Here is a 17,333-nt window from a genome sequence, read left to right on the forward strand (position 1 = left end):
GCAAAATTATGGGCCACCATGAATGAATCACAGCTACAGGAAAATGGCATTGTCAAATACCCAACAACTGACCATCTGGAAGCATGGCCACGCCACTTCCTGGAAAATGAATTTCAAGATCTAGTCATAGTGAATGACTATGACCCAGAGACACCTCATGACTGTTTTGAACAGATGAAAATGGAGACAATACATCTACCAACTGTACATGAGGATCCATTGGCAGATCCTGATCTCACTCTGTTTGTGGACGGTTCAAGGTATGCTGATGAAGAAGGAAAATACCACACAGGATATGCCGTAACCACAACAGATGAAGTTATCAAGTCATCATCTTTACCACCAACAATGTCTGCACAAGAAGCTGAATTGCAAGCCCTGACTTCAGCATGCAAGATCTCCGAAGGAAAACGTGCCAACATCTACACAGATTCAAGATCCGCTCTGGGTGTGGCACATGACTTCGGGCTAATTTGGAAAACAAGAGGATTTCTTACCACTGCCGGTACACCAGTCAAACACAGTTCTGCAATCAAGGAACTAATGGATGCCCTCCTACTCCCGGAAGAAGTGGCCATTTTGAAAGTAAAGGCACATGGGAAATTGGATACAGATGAAGCAAAGGGCAACCACTTAGCTGATCAGGCTGCTAAGCAAGCAGCAAGAAAATTGCAGGAAGTGGATGAAGAAGTGTCCAGACACGAAGAAATTCCTATTTTTACCTTGCAGACTCTTCCTACAGACCTAAGAATCCTACGGGAACAGCAAGCTACTACTGCCCCTGAAGAAATACAGAAATGGAAAAAGAAAGGAGCAGTCCTAAAGGATGGAGTATATTACAACAACTTTAGATTCTGCCTTCCTAAGAATCTATATCCAGCAGTTGTCCAATGGGCACATGGACCTGCACATCTGTCAAAAGACTTAATGGCTGCCCTCATACAGAAGTATTATGAAGCACCTGGAATCACAACATTGATCAACAGCTTCTGTAGGGCCTGTGTCATTTGCGCAAAATGCAACCCAGGAAAACCAACCAAAGTGCCCTTGAAACACCTGGCTAAGCCTATGTACCCATTCCAGAGAATTCAGATTGACCACATACAAATGCCCAAGAGTGGGCCTCATGAATATGCACTAGTAATAGTGGACATGTTTTCAGGCTGGCCAGAAGCCTATCCAGTAACCAACATTACTGCCAAAACAACAGCAAGACGTCTGCTCACAGAAATTGAATGTAGATTTGGATTACCAGAAGTTATTGAGAGTGATCAGGGCCCAGCTTTTACAGCAACAGTGACTAAAGAAATTTGGAATGCTCTGGGAGTGACCCTAGCTTTTCACACCCCTTACCACCCACAAAGTAGTGGCAAAGTGGAACGCATGAATGGCACCCTAAAAGCCAGAATGTTAAAAATGTCACAAGAAACAAAGATGCCCTGGCCAGAAAGCTTGTCAATAGCTTTATTCAGCATTAGGCACACACCTAGAGGGAAGCACTCACTATCCCCATATGAGATTCTGTTTGGGACTGCACCCAGACTAGGTTGTTATTACCCTCAACAGTTGCAGCTTCAAACTGATGTTTTAGTAGATTATGTAACTGAACTTGCAAGTGCCTTGAACAAAATACATGCCCAAGTTTTCTCTTCAATTCCAGATCCCGAATTTGATACGGGTACCCACAACTTGCTTCCCGGAGATTGGGTTCTGGTCAAGAGATTTGTGCGGAAACATACCCTGGAACCGAGATTTGACGGACCGTTCCAAGTTCTCCTGATCACTTCAACCTCCGTCAAGTTGGCCGGCAGGCCACATTGGATCCACGCTTCCCATTGCAAGAACACTCCTGCCCCAGAGGAAGCAGATACCGCACAACCATGTACCTCTGGTACATCATCTCTTTAATTAGCCTAATCAAGGCCCAATAAGTAGCCATTACTAAAGATGCCAGTGGGTATACCTTCTGGTACAATTCTTCATGTACCCGTGTGGCTACATATACTTTTGATTACTGTGACATTGTAGACTGCCCATTCCCTACGTCACAAATTCAAAATATCTATAGAGATATCCCTCATGTAAAGGACCCCTATGTTTGTGTAGTTGACAAACAATGGGGGCATAACTGTAACCATTGGGGGGCTGCAGGGTGGAATGCTGGGCCTGCCTGGGGTTACAAACCCAAAAGTGCCTTATCTAAGGTAGATGATCACGGTAGATCCCTTCTCCAAAGAATGACTCTAAGGAAGCCTGGAGGAGGTATACCCATGAAATTAATCCTAAATATTGAGCATCCCAGTCCAACGGATGCAGACCAGTATGTAATGGGAATGTATTGGAAGAAAGGTTCCTATAACAAATTGGGGCACTTCTACCTAAAAGATATGTGCCACTCTCCAGAGTGGCAAGGGGCCACCCACATGGTCTCAAATCCATTAAAACCACACATCCAGTCCTTTAAGGACATGATGGCCATTGCTAACCCCACCTTTGAATATACTATGGCCGCTGAAACAGGTTTTAATGATGTTAACTTGTGGTTAGAATGGATGAAATACAATGCCAATAAACATAACAGAACCGCATGCTATGTGTGCGGTGGTGCCCGGCCTCACCTTGGCACCGTACCTTTGACTTTGCCAGTAGATATAGAAGAATGTGTTTTGAGTCTTTTTGCCTACCACTACAACTTTAATAGGTCCCTCTGCGAAGCATGGACAGTAGAATACCCTCTCCTAACCAAGGATGTCAAACCCCCAGATGGTGTTACAGTTTACAAAGGAAACTACACCTGTTATGCCAATTATGATGGAATTGGTAAGTTCTTGGGTAACTTCTCCAAAGGGTATTGTGCCACCTACAGAACTGTCCCTATGTACCTGTTACAATTCCATACTAGGTCATTAGGGGATATTTACTGGTTGTGTGGGGATTTACAGCTAAGATCCAGGATGGACAAGGAATGGTGGGGGGAGTGTACTCTGACTAAAGCCATCATGCCTATACATATTATCTCTGACACACACCCTGACATACATGAATCCATACACACACCAGCCAAGGTTAAGCGTGAAGCCCCAGTAAAAGGCAGTTTTGACCCCCACATTTACATTGATGCCATTGGGGTGCCTAGGGGGGTGCCCAATGAATTTAAAGCAAGAGATGAAGTCGCTGCAGGGTTTGAATCACTTTTTACCATAGTTACTGCAAACAAGAATTTAAATTGGATCAATTACATTTATTACAACCAACAACGCTTTGTTAACTACACCAGAGATGCTCTCCAGGGGTTAGCCGAACAGTTGCAGGCCACATCCCAAATGTCCTTCCAGAACAGAATGGCCTTAGACATGATTCTAGCTGAGAAGGGGGGCGTATGTAAAATACTGCCTGACACCATGACCTGTTGTACTTATATTCCAGAAAACACAGGTCCTAATGGTAAAGTCACCATGGCCATAGAGAAATTAAATAAACTCTCTGAAGAGTTTAAAAGGAATTCTGGGATAAAAGATCCCTGGGAGAGATGGTTTGGTTGGATGACAGGATGGCAAAAAGCTTTAATGCATATTGGTATGGCAATACTAATTTCTCTTTTTATTTTCGCTCTTCTCGTTTGTTGTGTCCTCCCCTGTCTGAGAAAATTCCTACAGAAGACTGTAGACCAAGCGGCACCAACTTTTGCACATCTGACAGTTGATGACCAAGATTTCCAAGATCTCAACTCACCCTGTATACCGCTGCAAACTATCCCTTTTACTGATAAAGTGCAAGAGTTCTAGGTAGGGAACCAGCTTAGGGACAGCGTCCGTCTCTATGGAACTGACTGCCGTGCGGAGATGTGGTGGACAAGCCACCGCAGGATACCAACGGAGTGAAGAGATTTCCTGACCGTATTGACGGATGTGCTGCAGCCTATTAGGGAAAGGAAGGGACAGAAGTGCACTTTGCAATAACACCTAGATAGCGGTCACGGGGTTTCTGTGCCTTTGGGCTAACACATCTTCTGGTATTAACAAATAAAGTTTATCTTTTTTAGAGTCTAACATTTCATAGGGGGGACTGATGTAGAATTATTAAAAACCTTTATTAAACCTATATTAAATTTTTGTACTAACTCCATTTAACTTCATTACATGGCAGATTTTCCTAACAGCATTCAGAATATTAGACAGAGAATGTATTTTCTAGAAGGACATGACTAACACCGGAATTATCAAGTTCCTGTAATATGAAACAAAGTATATTATAGCTAGGCCATGAGAAAACTGATCTAATGAAATGTTCTTTCATAAAAAAGACCCTGAACCTGACCCCGAGTCTGACATCACTAACTACCCGAAATGACGCCCAAGCCCCCCTTCCCACCGAGTAAACCTCGTGCTGGGTAAGATGGCGCCTGAGCCATCTGTCCACACCCGTGTCCAGAATGACGCCACCTCCTGGTGGGAGGACACCTAGCCAACCACTTAGTACTTGAGCCAATTAATAATATTGATGGGTGGACATTGACATAGCCACTTAACACCTAATCCAATTAATGATGTTTATTGTTGTTATCTTGATATTCAATGATGATGTAATTTTGCTCTTATAAGGGTCTGCGAGCCCGCTTTTAACCAGATGCCATTAAATTTTCTCGAAGTGCTTTTAACCTGAACTCCGTGTGTCAGTGTGAATTTACTTCTGCGTATACGCAATTTAAACATCTCAGATTTGGACAGGAACAGATAGACATTTGAACATATTTGTTTATTTTTTAAAATAATCTATATCACAACAAACTACTTAGTGAATAAAGTCTAGTTTTAGCTTCAGCTAATGAATATTTCCTTTTATTTATAAGGTGGCAACATGTTCTTCAGTGCTAAACAGTGGGTAAAGCTAAAACAGAATTATGACAAAACACAGCAGGCACGGGGCAACAAGAGGTGATGAGGTTCCTGTTCAAGGGAGCTTGATGTAGTCTTTCTTGGTGAATTGTTTTGCATTAACCATGTGAAACACTTCAATGTGTAAACAACTAATTAAAACTAATAGAATTGAGATTGGATTCTGTTTAGAGAATAGATTTTTGATAATAATAATTACCCTTTGTTCTATAATGAGAGCTAAAGAAATCTATAGCACTTAAGTTCACCAAGTTATTTGTCAGCAGTAAGACAAACAGACAGCACAAAATGATTTATGGGAACTATTCACTAAACAGTGAAATTTTGTGATCTGAAAATTATTTACAAAAACTAGAATAGTGAAATTAAAAAAAAATAAAAAGATAACCAACATGGCTATGTATGGCTTGTGTGTTTACATTTTTTTAATTGTATCATAAGTCACTCTTTAGTGATTAGTCAGGAAGTCACCAGCATACCTCCCGACATTGGGCATTATGAAATTGAGGTGGGAGAGCTTATGGGGACATGCCAATGATGCCACTTGTGTTACTCACGATGCTCAAAATCAGCAGTCCTGTCTGGAAAGGGGGTGGGATACCCAAAGAAGGTGCTTGTTGACTAGTGTGCTTGCCCCAGGTAAGACTATGCATTGTAGTCCTGGTGCCACGACTGCTTTCAGCATAATGTGAATGTATCTAATGATGCGCTTGCATTGTGCTTGCTAGGGACAGTTCTTTGGTGTCCCTAGATGGGGAACACCAGGGAATCAACATGCGATGGAGCCCGTAGAATATTACATATTCTATATGTTCCTATTCAAATACATATTAAGGTGTGGCTGTCTAATGGGATACAAAGAACAAATAGTGTTTGCTATTCTGTACCATGAGGACTCTGGAATGTGCTGTATAGGGATATTGGGGGTAAGGTCCTTACATGGGGAAAGTCTAGATTAAAAGTTATGATGTAATTTTGCCTAAAAAGAACTGTGGACAAAGGACCACGTTCTCTCTTTTTCTCCTATGATCCGCTCTCCTCTCCTGGTGTGTCACTGACTTGCTGATATTAACACGACTACTGTCACTCTCTGTAACGTCGTTAAGAAATACCATCTGTTAAGTATATTATTGTTTGCTTTTGAAGTAGAATAGAAACTGCTATGTTTACTTTAGGGTTAATCCAGCCTCTAGTGGCTGTCTCATTGACAGCCGCTTGAGGCGCTTCCGCGCTTCTCACTGTGATTTTCACAGTGAGAAGACGCCAGCGTCCCTAGGAAAGCATTGTGAATGCTTTCCTATAAGACTGGCTGAATGTGCGTGCGGCTCTTGCCGCGCATGCGCGTTCAGCCGAGGAGCAGGAGAGGAGGCGGAGAGGAGGAGGAGGAGAGTCCCCCACTCGGCGCTGGAGAAAGAGGTAAGTTTAACCCCTTCCTCTCCATCCAGCCCGGTGGGAGGGGGGCCCTGAATGTGGGGGCACCCTCAGGGCACTATAGTGCCAGGAAAACGAGTGTGTTTTCCTGTCACTATAGTGGTCCTTTAACTAGCCATGAATGTCACTAAAGTTAGAATTAGTTTCAAATTTAAGGTCAAAACTGAACTGGAAAAATTCCCTAAGTCATCTAGGCTATAATTTCAGCTATCCTGGCCTTAAACTTTATATTTTCTTTAAATTCACACTTTAAAACATAACCATGTAACATTCAATCACTAGCAAATTGAAATCCAAACTGCAACATTGGCATGGTTATCTGCCACAGTTTAAATTGTTGTGTATTCAGAATGGATTCGAAATTTAAGGCTAAAATAGCCAAACTTAGAAAAGTCATGTTTATGTTATTTACTTTGACTTCCAGACAATCCTCCTTTTAGTAAATAACCATGTTAGACAAAAAAGCCAAACAGTGACTATAGAAATCTGCTACTTTCACCTACATTAGCCATTTGGGATTCAAATGACTTCTATTCGGAGTTAGTGAATAAACCCACTGTTTTCGATGTAGTTATTCTGAGCAGGGCCGGCCTTAGGCCTTTAGGCGCCCTGTGCGAAAAATCTTCACAGCTCCCCCCCCTTCCCCACTCCTTCCCCCCCTCCATCCCCCTTCCCACACACACACACACACAGGCAGACAGCCATACACACGCACACACACAAACACACGCAGGCAGTCACACACAGACAGCCACACAAAAACACACACACACACAGACATAGAATGTGACGGCAGATAAGAACGATTAGGCCCATCTAGTCTGCCCAGTCAGTCACACATAGGCAGTCACACACACACACACAGGCAGACAGCTACACACACAGAGGCAGACAGACAGACAGACACACACACACACACACACAGTCACACACAGTCACACACACACACAGGCATACAGTCACACACACAGACAGTCAAACACACAGACAGTGACACACACACAGGCAGACAGTCACACACACACACACACAGGCAGACAGTCACACACACACACAGACAGTCACACACACACACACACACACACACACACACACGCAGACAGTCACACACACACACACACGCAGACAGTCACACACACAGAGAGTCAAACACACAGTCACACACACACAGGCAAACAGCCACACACACAGGCAGACAGTGACACACACACACACACATAGACAGTCACACACACACATAGACAGTCACACAGACAGTCACACACACAGGCAGACAGTCACACACACAGACAGTCACACACACACAGTCACACACACACAGGCAGACAGTCACACACACACAGACAGTCACACACACACACACACACACACACACACACACTCACACACACAGACAGTCACACACACACACACACACACACAGACAGTCACACACACAGACAGACAGTCACACACACACACACAGGCAGACAGTCAAACACACAGACACACACACATACAAGCAGACAGTCACATAGTTACCTCTGTTAATTATGGAGGCAGACAGGCCGTGCAGCTCCTGGATTCTGGTTGTTGGGGGAAGCAGGGACTCCTTCCTGCTTCCCCTGCAGCAGTTTTCCGGCGCTTTTAGCTCCGCCCCCGCCGCACGGTAAGCTCCGCCCCCACCGCAAATTTTTTATTTTTTTTATTCCGCCGGCCATGTGTGAGCTGTGTCGGCCGCAGGGCACCCCCTGCTCCATGGCGCCCTGTGCGGCCGCACAGCTCGCACACCCCTAAGGCCGGCCCTGATTCTGAGAATATACAAAACCTGTACTTTTCATTGAAGAAAATTAATAAACTACAAGCCCTAAGTTTGCAGTTTGGCCTAAAATTAGAATTTAACTTTGAATTTACTCTTTAGAGAATAAACTTAAATGAATCTCAGCTTCAGGGACTGATATATAAAATCTTGTAGTGGTCACGTTGTTGACTTTAGAACATATCAGGGAATATGGAATATCAACAGTTATAAAATGTTACGGACGGCCACCAAGCTAATTTTATAATTGAAGAATAGATTACCAAAGCTACACATCCCTAAAGTATAATCCGCAGTCTAATTTTCTATACATTTTATCATTCATACAAAATTGACATAATCTGCATCACTTCACAATTATTATTACTATTATTATTTCTGGTATTTATAAAGCGCCAACAGATTCCGCAGCGTTGTACAATTAGTGGAGAACGTACAATATACACAGACAAATACAAGAGGTAGAGAGATCCCTGCCCGTAAGCTGATATCTAGCCATTGGAGCTCTTTTATACAAAGTGCTTAGTTAGATGGCCCGTGAGCTTACAATCTAAAGGATACAGAGGGGAACTGAGACAAAAGGTAGCAGGCAAAATTTGGAGGTGATGGCTAAAAGAGTTAACAGAAAGAAGCAGCTATTGGTAAATTGTAAAGGGAATCATGAGGTAATTAACCCCCTCAGGACCGGCCTGTGTTTGGAATGTTGTACGTTACAGACCAGGGCTTTTTAAACACTTTTTTTGTGGTGTTTGTGTTTAGCTGTAATTTTCCTCTCTCTCATTTACTGTTCCCATACAAGTTATATATTGTTTTTTTTCAGGACAAAAAGGGCTTTCTTTACATACCATTATTTTTATCATGTCATAATTTACTTTAAAAAAATAAAATTAAATATGGGGAAAAATTGAAAAAAAAAACGTTTTTTGACTTTTGCTTGAAAAATATTTTACTTACCTACGAAAGCTAATGAAAAACACTGCTAAATAGATTAAAAATTGTGTCCTGAGTTTAAAAACACCCAGTGATTACCTGCTTTTTTTTTGCAAGTTATAGGGCTTTAAGTAGAAATAGGAAATTGCTGTTTCAAAATATATATTTTTAAAATGTATTAATAGTGACATTGTAACACTATTATCTGTCATAAATCTCTGAATCACACCCCACATGTACATATTTTTTAAAGTAGACAACCCAGGGTATTCAATATGGGGTATGTCCAGTCTTTTTTAGTAGCCACGTAGTCGCAAACACTGGCCAAAGTTAGCGTTCATATTTGTTTGTGTGTGAAAAAAAGTAAAAAACTAAATTGAACGCTAATTTTGGCCAGTGTTTGTGACTAAGTGGCTACTAAAAAAGACTGAACATACCCCATTTGCAATACCTTGGGTTGTCTTCTTTTGCAAATGGTATGCCATCATTCATAATTCTTATTTCTGGGCTACCATACGCTCTCGAAGGCAACGTAACCAACCTGGCAATTTTTTTTTTTTTTTTTTTAATTCTTTATTTTTGAGTGCATGTTTAGACAAGACAGCTTGCTCTGCCACAATAGCTTCATGAGCATTGGTATATCACATTAATGGTACATTTATGGCATTTGAACAGTGCACAATTTTTTATATTTGCAGAAACAAAACATAGTTTACTATCAGTTACACCTTACAATTAAATTTACTTGTTTAGTCTGCGTTTGAGATGGAGAACATGCATGCTAAATAAAATCAGTGCTTGTCAAATAACTGTTGAAAAAACATAAAGTGAGAGCACAGATTACAAGAGGACAAGTAATTCCACTTAGCTACGCTGGCATCTTCATTAAAGCAAGGCATAATCAAGGTGTATACATAGTGGTTGTGTTGTAGGCTAGAATAGAGTACCCCATGCTTTGCTAGTATTAGGTACTGCCAGCAGGGGGGCATACGAGAGAATGCTTTTGGGTCGCTTTAGAAAAGTTGCTTAGCAGGCTAACCCCTGAAAACAGATAAATACAGGTAGAATACAATACAATAGTCCACCGCTGGGAAATGAGTAGCTTTTGACATGCTTTTTACCACCCTAGGGTAACCCCCCCCCAGCTGCCAGACAGAGGCCAGTGGTTTGTCGCTGTGGTGTCTGCCTGTGGAGCATGTGGGTTGCAGAATGACGGGAGCCAGGGTGCTGCTGCCGCGTTAGACATAGTCCAGGCAAGTGGCTTGGTGACAGTCCCCAGGTGGTGTACTTGCGGTTTTTAGTCCTGTGCTTGCCTCTGGTGGAAGCCAGGACCTTGCAGCCGTGTTGGTTGTCGTGTTGGACTTCGTGGTTGCGGGCTGTCGGTCCGAGTGTGTCGGTCTCCGCTAGTTGCTGGGAGAGGCTCAGCTTGCAGGGCTTCATCGCTGGGTGTAGCTCCTTATGTGGGCTCTCTTGGGTGGTCAGGACTGTGGGGTTCTCGCCGGTCTTGTACCTAGCCTTCCGCCTGAAGTCAGCGTGGTGTCTGTCTGCTCCTGCATCGGGTGGTTTGACCCAGGCTGATTGTTAGGCCGCCTGTCGTTGTGTGCCCTCTTTGGCGCGGGCTACTCGCCATGCGATGTCCGCCATTTTGGTGCGGCCTCCGAGCATTGGATCCGCACTGACACCGCCCGGCTCATTGGTGTGTCCGCTCACTGGTGGGCCCAGGGTGGGGACCAGGATCTGATTTTAAGGAGAAAACTGAATTTTTTTGCAGGAGCCGTTCAGTTGTGCGACCTGCCAGCCCCGCCCCCCAAGCTGGCAATTTTTTAATGTAGGGGGGGGGGGGGGGGGGGAGAGGGGTACTGTTATACTTGGGAGACTTTGCTGAACACAAATATTAGTGTTTCAAAACAGGAAAAAGTATCACAACAATTATATCATCAGTAAAAGTGCTGTTTGTGTGTGAAAAATGCAAAAAAGTCACTTTCACTGACAATATCATCGCTGTGATATGTTTCACTGTTTTGAATCACTATTTGTGTTCAGCGAAGACTCTCGAGTAAAACAGTACCCCCATGTACAGGTTTTAGGGTGTCATAGAAAGTTACAGGGTAAAATACAGTGTTAGCAAATTAAATTCTCTGGACTTTCGGCCTGGGTTGTCAGGCCGGTCCCTCAAATTGCAATCATTAAAATTACTTAATTATGTAAAAATATTACATAAATATGCACGTAGGATTTAAATATATATGCATGTTTATATATTTGAAGTCTACGTGTATATTTATATAATTATTTATGTCATTTTGTATATGGACATATGTATATTTCGTATTATTTTTATTTATTTATATATACATAGATATATATACAATTTTGTTCTCAGTGTATTTTGATATAAATATATATATATTAGTATCAAAATACAGTTAAAATAAAATTTCATAGATATACCGTATTTTTCGCTCCATAAGACGCACTTTTTTCCCCCTCAAAAGTGAGGGGAAATGTCTGTGCGTCTTATGGAGCGAATATGAAGCTTTACTTACCTGTCTTGTAGCGTTGGACGGCAGCACAGGGCGCACCGCGGTACTGGAACTTGAATTTCAGGTTCCGGTTTCCGGCGGGACTGAAAGGAAGTGTGCACAAGCTGAGTGCGCACTTCCTTTCAGTCCCGCCGGAAACCGGAACCTGAAATTCAAGTTCCAGTACCGCAGTGCGCCCTGTGCTGCCGGCCAACGCTACAAGACAGGTAAGTAATTATGGGACAAGGGGAGGGGGACAGTATGGGAGAGGAGAATATGGGATAGAAGAGAAGAATATGGGGAGGGGGGTGAAGTCTATGGGGAGGGGGGGGTGAAGTCTATGGGGAGGGGGGAGAGATGAAGTCTATGGGGAGGGGGGGAGAGATGAAGTCTATGGGGAGGGGGGGAGAGATGAAGTCTATGGGGAGGGGGGGAGAGGTGAAGTCTATGGGGAGGGGGGGAGAGATGAAGTCTATGGGGAGAGGGGGAGAGATGAAGTCTATGGGGAGGGGGGGAGAGATGAAGTCTATGGGGAGAGGGGGAGAGATGAAGTCTATGGGGAGGGGGGGAGAGATGAAGTCTATGGGGAGGGGGGGGAGAGATGAAGTCTATGGGGAGGGGGGGAGAGATGAAGTCTATGGGGAGGGGGGGAGAGATGAAATCTATGGGGAGGGGGGGAGAGGTGAAGTCTATGGGGAGGGGGGGAGAGGTGAAGTCTATGGGGAGGGGGGGAGAGGTGAAGTCTATGGGGAGGGGGGGAGAGGTGAAGTCTATGGGGAGGGGGGGAGAGGTGAAGACTATGGGGAGGGGGGTAGAGGTGAAGACTATGGGAGGGGGGGACACTATGGGACAGGGGAGAAAAAAAATATTCTGAACAAACTGTCCCATAGTAAGAAACACTATGGGACAGTTTGTTCAGAATATTTTTTTTCTGGGTTTCTTCCTCTAAAAACTAGGTGCGTCTTATGGTGAGGTGCGTCTTATGGAGCGAAAAATACGGTATATATATATATATTTAATTTTTATTATTATTTTTACATATTTTTAAATTAATTTACTTATTATTTGTATTTTATAATTATATATATATATATATATATATACACAACATATATAGTTATTAAATATATACATGTGTAATTTAATTATAGGTGTATTTTTATTTTAATATATTAATATAAAAATACACTTAGTATGACAATATATATATGATATATAGACATATATTATATAGATATATTATATGTCTATATATCATATATATATATACACATATATAATTAGATTTTTTTATTAACATTTACATTAATTTTTTATTTTATTTTACACTTGCAGGGAGGCTGCCTGTCAGCACAGACAGTCCCCCTGCAGGCAGACACTAGGACACCTATTGCTGCCATGTGACCGCTCGGTTGAGCGATCACATAGCCTCCAGACAGTCTTCACCGCCGATCGCAGCCGGGGAAACGACGGCGACCGGGTGAGTAACAATTACCGTTATGACGGTTCAGGACCGTCACCGGTCCTTAACTGTATGTTACCGATGACAGTCCTGAACCGTCATCGGTCGTCAAGGGGTTAAGTGAGAATCCCAAACAGCTGGAGAAGCATGCTATTTATATGGGGGGGGGGGGGGGGGGGGGGCAGAACCTGGGTGGGTGCGAAGTGATGAGAAGAATACATAAATAAATAAATAATAAAAAATATAATGCAGATCTTCACTGAGTTTGAGTGTGAAGTGAGGCCTGAAGAACAATTATGCTGTAGGAATGCATAACAGCTGGTAATAGACAGACAACAAAATAAAGTGAATTGACAATTACCATGAAGATAGCCCTGCTTAAACAAAACAGTCTACAAAGCCGATATGTTTAGATACGTATAGATGTATTATCTTCGGGGACAGACCTCTACATTTAGTATTGATCGGTTTATATTGTACTGTCTATTTCCCAGTTGTACAGCGCTGGGGAATATGTTGGCGTCTTATAAATGTCAGTAGAAATAAATGAAAAAAATAATAAATAAATCAATAAATGATACATATTTAACTGCTGTTTTAATACTGACTGTATGACAGAAGGGCCACATATTACCCCAGTGTGCATTTATGACAAAAGATTTAATTAGAGAGAAAAAGGGGGAAAAAAATAACTCCCATACAAACAAAACAGAAAATATTCATCATAACAACCCCTGGATGTTGGGCTAAGGTAACATCCCCAGGACGTACTTGGAAACCAGAGTAATCTGAATGTACCTTTCCTGGTTAAATACTTTGTTACTGTTAATATTATTATCATAAGGTTGGCAATGCTTATGGAATGAACTAGCAAGCTTTGTCTGTGGGACAGATTGTCAGCGAGCAATAAAGTTTTATGGGGGTGGTTGTTTTTTTGTCACGTGACCATGTCGAACCTTTCACCACGTGACTCTGGGAAACAGGGAGACGTGCGTGTGCGCAGCTAGGGCGACAAACCGCCAGCCGCTGCTCCCCGTGCATCCCAGCGGCATCATGGCCGAGGACCGCAGTGCACTGTGGGGGCTGGTGGAGGAGTTTGTGGCCGGGCAACAGGACGGCAGCGCTGGGGAGGTGGCAACAGGTACCATCAGGGCTCAATATATAAACTGCAACAACACATATGAACCCTTTATATATATATATATATATAAACTGCATTAATAAACATATTAACCCTTTATATATATCTATAAACTGCAACAATAAATATATTAACCCTTTATATCTGTAAACTGCAACAATAAATATATTAACCCTTTCTATCTATAAACTGCAACAATAAATATATTAACCCTTTCTATCTATAAACTGCATGAATAAATATATTAACCCTTTCTATCTATAAACTGCATTAATAAACATATTAACCCTTTATATATATATATAACTGCATGAATAAATATATTAACCCTTTATATCTATAAACTGCATTTATAAATATATTAACCCTTTAGATCTTTAAACTGCATGAATAAATATATTAACCCTTTAGATCTATAAACTGCATGAATAAATATATTAACCCTCTCCTGTCTGTGGTCACAGGGTGCGCCGTGGAATGGAGAAAGATTAACCCTCTCCTGTCTGTGGTTACAGGGTGCCCTGTGGGGCGTAGAGAGATTAACCCTCCCCTGTCTGTGGTTACAGGGTGCCCTGTGGGGTGGAGAGAGGTTAACCCTCCCAGTATGTGGTTACAGGGTGCTCTGTGGGATGGAGAGAGATTAACCCTCTCCTGTCTGTGGTTACAGGGTGCTCTGTGGGACGGAGAGAGATTAACCCTCTCCTGTTTGTAGTTACAGGGTGCCCTGTGGGGTGGAGAGATTAACCCTCTCCTGTCTGTGGTTACAGGGTGCCCTGTGGGGTGTAGAGAGATTAACCCTCCCCTGTCTGTGGTTACAGGGTGCCCTGTGGGGTGTAGAGAGATTAACCCTCCCCTGTCTGTGGTTACAGGGTGCCCTGTGGGGTGTAGAGAGGTTAACCTTCCCCTGTCTGTGGTTACAGGGTGCCCTGTGGGGTGGACAGAGGTTAACCCTCCCCTGTCTGTGGTAACAGGGTGCTCTGTGGGATGGAGAGAGATTAACCCTCTCCTGTCGTTACAGGGTGCTCTGTGGGATGGAGAGGTTAACCCTCCCCTGTATGTGGTTACAGGGTGCTCTGTGGGATGGAGAGAGATTAACCCTCTCCTGTCTGTGGTTACAGGGTGCTCTGTGGGATGGAGAGAGATTAACCCTCCCCTGTCTGTGGTTACAGGGTGCCCTGTGGGGTGGAGAGAGATTGACCCTCCCCTGTCTGTAGTTACAGGGTGCCCTCTGGGGTGGAGAGAGATTAACCCTCTCCTGTCTGTGGTTACAGGGTGCCCTCTGGGGTGGAGAGAGATTAACCCTCTCCTGTCTGTGGTTACAGGGTGCTCTGTGGGATGGAGAGAGATTAACCCTCCCCTGTCTGTGGTTACAGGGTGCCCTGTGGGGTGGAGAGAGATTGACCCTCCCCTGTCTGTAGTTACAGTGTGCCCTGTGGGGTGTAGAGATTAACCCTCTCCTGTCTGTGGTTACAGGGTGCCCTCTGGGGTGGAGAGAGATTAACCCTCTCCTGTCTGTGGTTACAGGGTGCCCTGTGGGGTGTAGAGATTAACCCTCTCCTGTCTGTGGTAACAGGGTGCCCTCTGGGGTGGAGAGAGATTAACCCTCTCCTGTCTGTGGTTACAGGGTGCCCTGTGGGATGTAGAGATTAACCCTCTCCTGTCTGTAGTTGCAGGGTGCCCTGTGGGGTGTAGCGAGATTATCCTCCCCTGTCTGTGGTTACAGGGTGCCCTGTGGGGTGGAGAAAGATTAACCCTCCCCTGTCTGTGGTTACAGGGTGCCCTGTGGGATTTGAACTCTGTGTAATAGAGCAGTTTGCATTTAGCCTAATAAGACTAATTTACAAATGTGTAGCAGTTTTAAAGCTTAACAAGCATCGTGCGAGTTGTATTTCTGGGGACCTACACCTGTTATATAATATGACTTATTAAGGTTTCCTCTGCTTTCCTAATGGGACACATTCTACTTCTACAAATTAATTCTCATTTGTGCAGGAGATTCAAGGCACGCACACAGTAAATATCACAGTATATATATATTTAAATATATATATTATGAAAAGGAAAAAGCCCAAATAGCAGTGGAAAACATGCACAAAGGTTACAATAATATTTACTATTGTTAGTGCATTTCATCCACCTATAATACTTGAGTGCACAGACAATAGTGTCCTGTGTTTGCTTTATACTTGTAGATACTTTTATTTATTATTTTTATTTTTTCAAATGTTAATTGGGGTAATTTTGTATTTCAATGTAACTTTCAGGGGATGAATACGGCAACCTTGTTAATCATATTGTTATGATGCTGATAAAAAAGATAATTGTTACTTGGCTACATTTATTTTAATGCAACCTAAAATCTGGAAAGGAGAAAGTGAAGCATTATCCAGTTAGGAAGATGCATAGCCCATACTGATTCAGGATAGGACTCCCATGTATTAGACATGCTTTTTCAGTTTGAAAATACTTGGCCATTGGCCTGCCTGTCGCCTACCACCATGCCTGAATGCAATTATTTGCGGAATTTAATTCTTGTGTTATGCCTGACACAATTCCCTTAATAAATTACACTAAAATGCAAAGCTACCTATTTTGGTTGGTATTATTTGAATTCAACAGATCCCCCAGTTCAAAAACATGAGATGTTTGATTGTTTTAGTGCTAGGTGGTTGTGCATTGGATTGCAAAGCACATAGTCCATGACTCTCCTTTGAGCTGTCCATAAAAAAAAATTTATTATTTGACTTTACGGTGCTTGAGATGCTGTCATCCAGACAGAGGAGAGAAAGTCACCTGTTTGAACCAAACTTTCTTAGTGAAAAAAATGCACTCTCAGAAGTGAATAACACAATTAAGCAGCTTTTTTATTTCTTAATTTAGCTTCTCTGTATACTGTTAGGAGATATCAGACCCTGCATGCTTCTGAGAAAGGATGCTTAACCAGTGATCAGTATTTATTCTTTCAATTTCAGTTACGTGTTTGAGTCAAGTACAATATAGCAGTATTTAAATATCTATAATAAGATGTGACAGTCTGACACAGTTTGAAACGCAACTGGCTGTATGCTGTATTATAACTGAAGATAAAGAATCTCTATGAAACCACAAAAATAATTTTCCACTTTCTCAGTGTATAGTTTGAAATGAAATGTTT

General features: G+C 42.7%; 1 protein-coding gene across 2 annotated transcripts in view; it reads left to right on the forward strand.

Annotated features, from left to right (window-relative positions):
* The window catches only part of MMS19 (MMS19 homolog, cytosolic iron-sulfur assembly component), a 93,794-nt gene that overhangs the window by 23,439 nt on the left and 53,022 nt on the right, over positions 1–17,333 (forward strand). Inside the window, exon 1 of one of the 2 annotated variants that reach the window (XM_063434191.1) lies at positions 14,020–14,179. The exons of the other annotated variant lie outside the window; for it this stretch is intronic. Within the exon in view, the coding sequence (XP_063290261.1) occupies positions 14,092–14,179 (88 nt within the window). The 5' untranslated portion in view covers positions 14,020–14,091. Of the gene's footprint in view, positions 1–14,019; positions 14,180–17,333 lie in introns of those variants that run through there. 2 annotated transcript variants of the gene reach the window in all.

The sequence above is a fragment of the Pelobates fuscus genome, chromosome 10, assembly GCF_036172605.1.
Source record: "Pelobates fuscus isolate aPelFus1 chromosome 10, aPelFus1.pri, whole genome shotgun sequence".
NCBI lineage: Eukaryota > Metazoa > Chordata > Amphibia > Anura > Pelobatidae > Pelobates > Pelobates fuscus.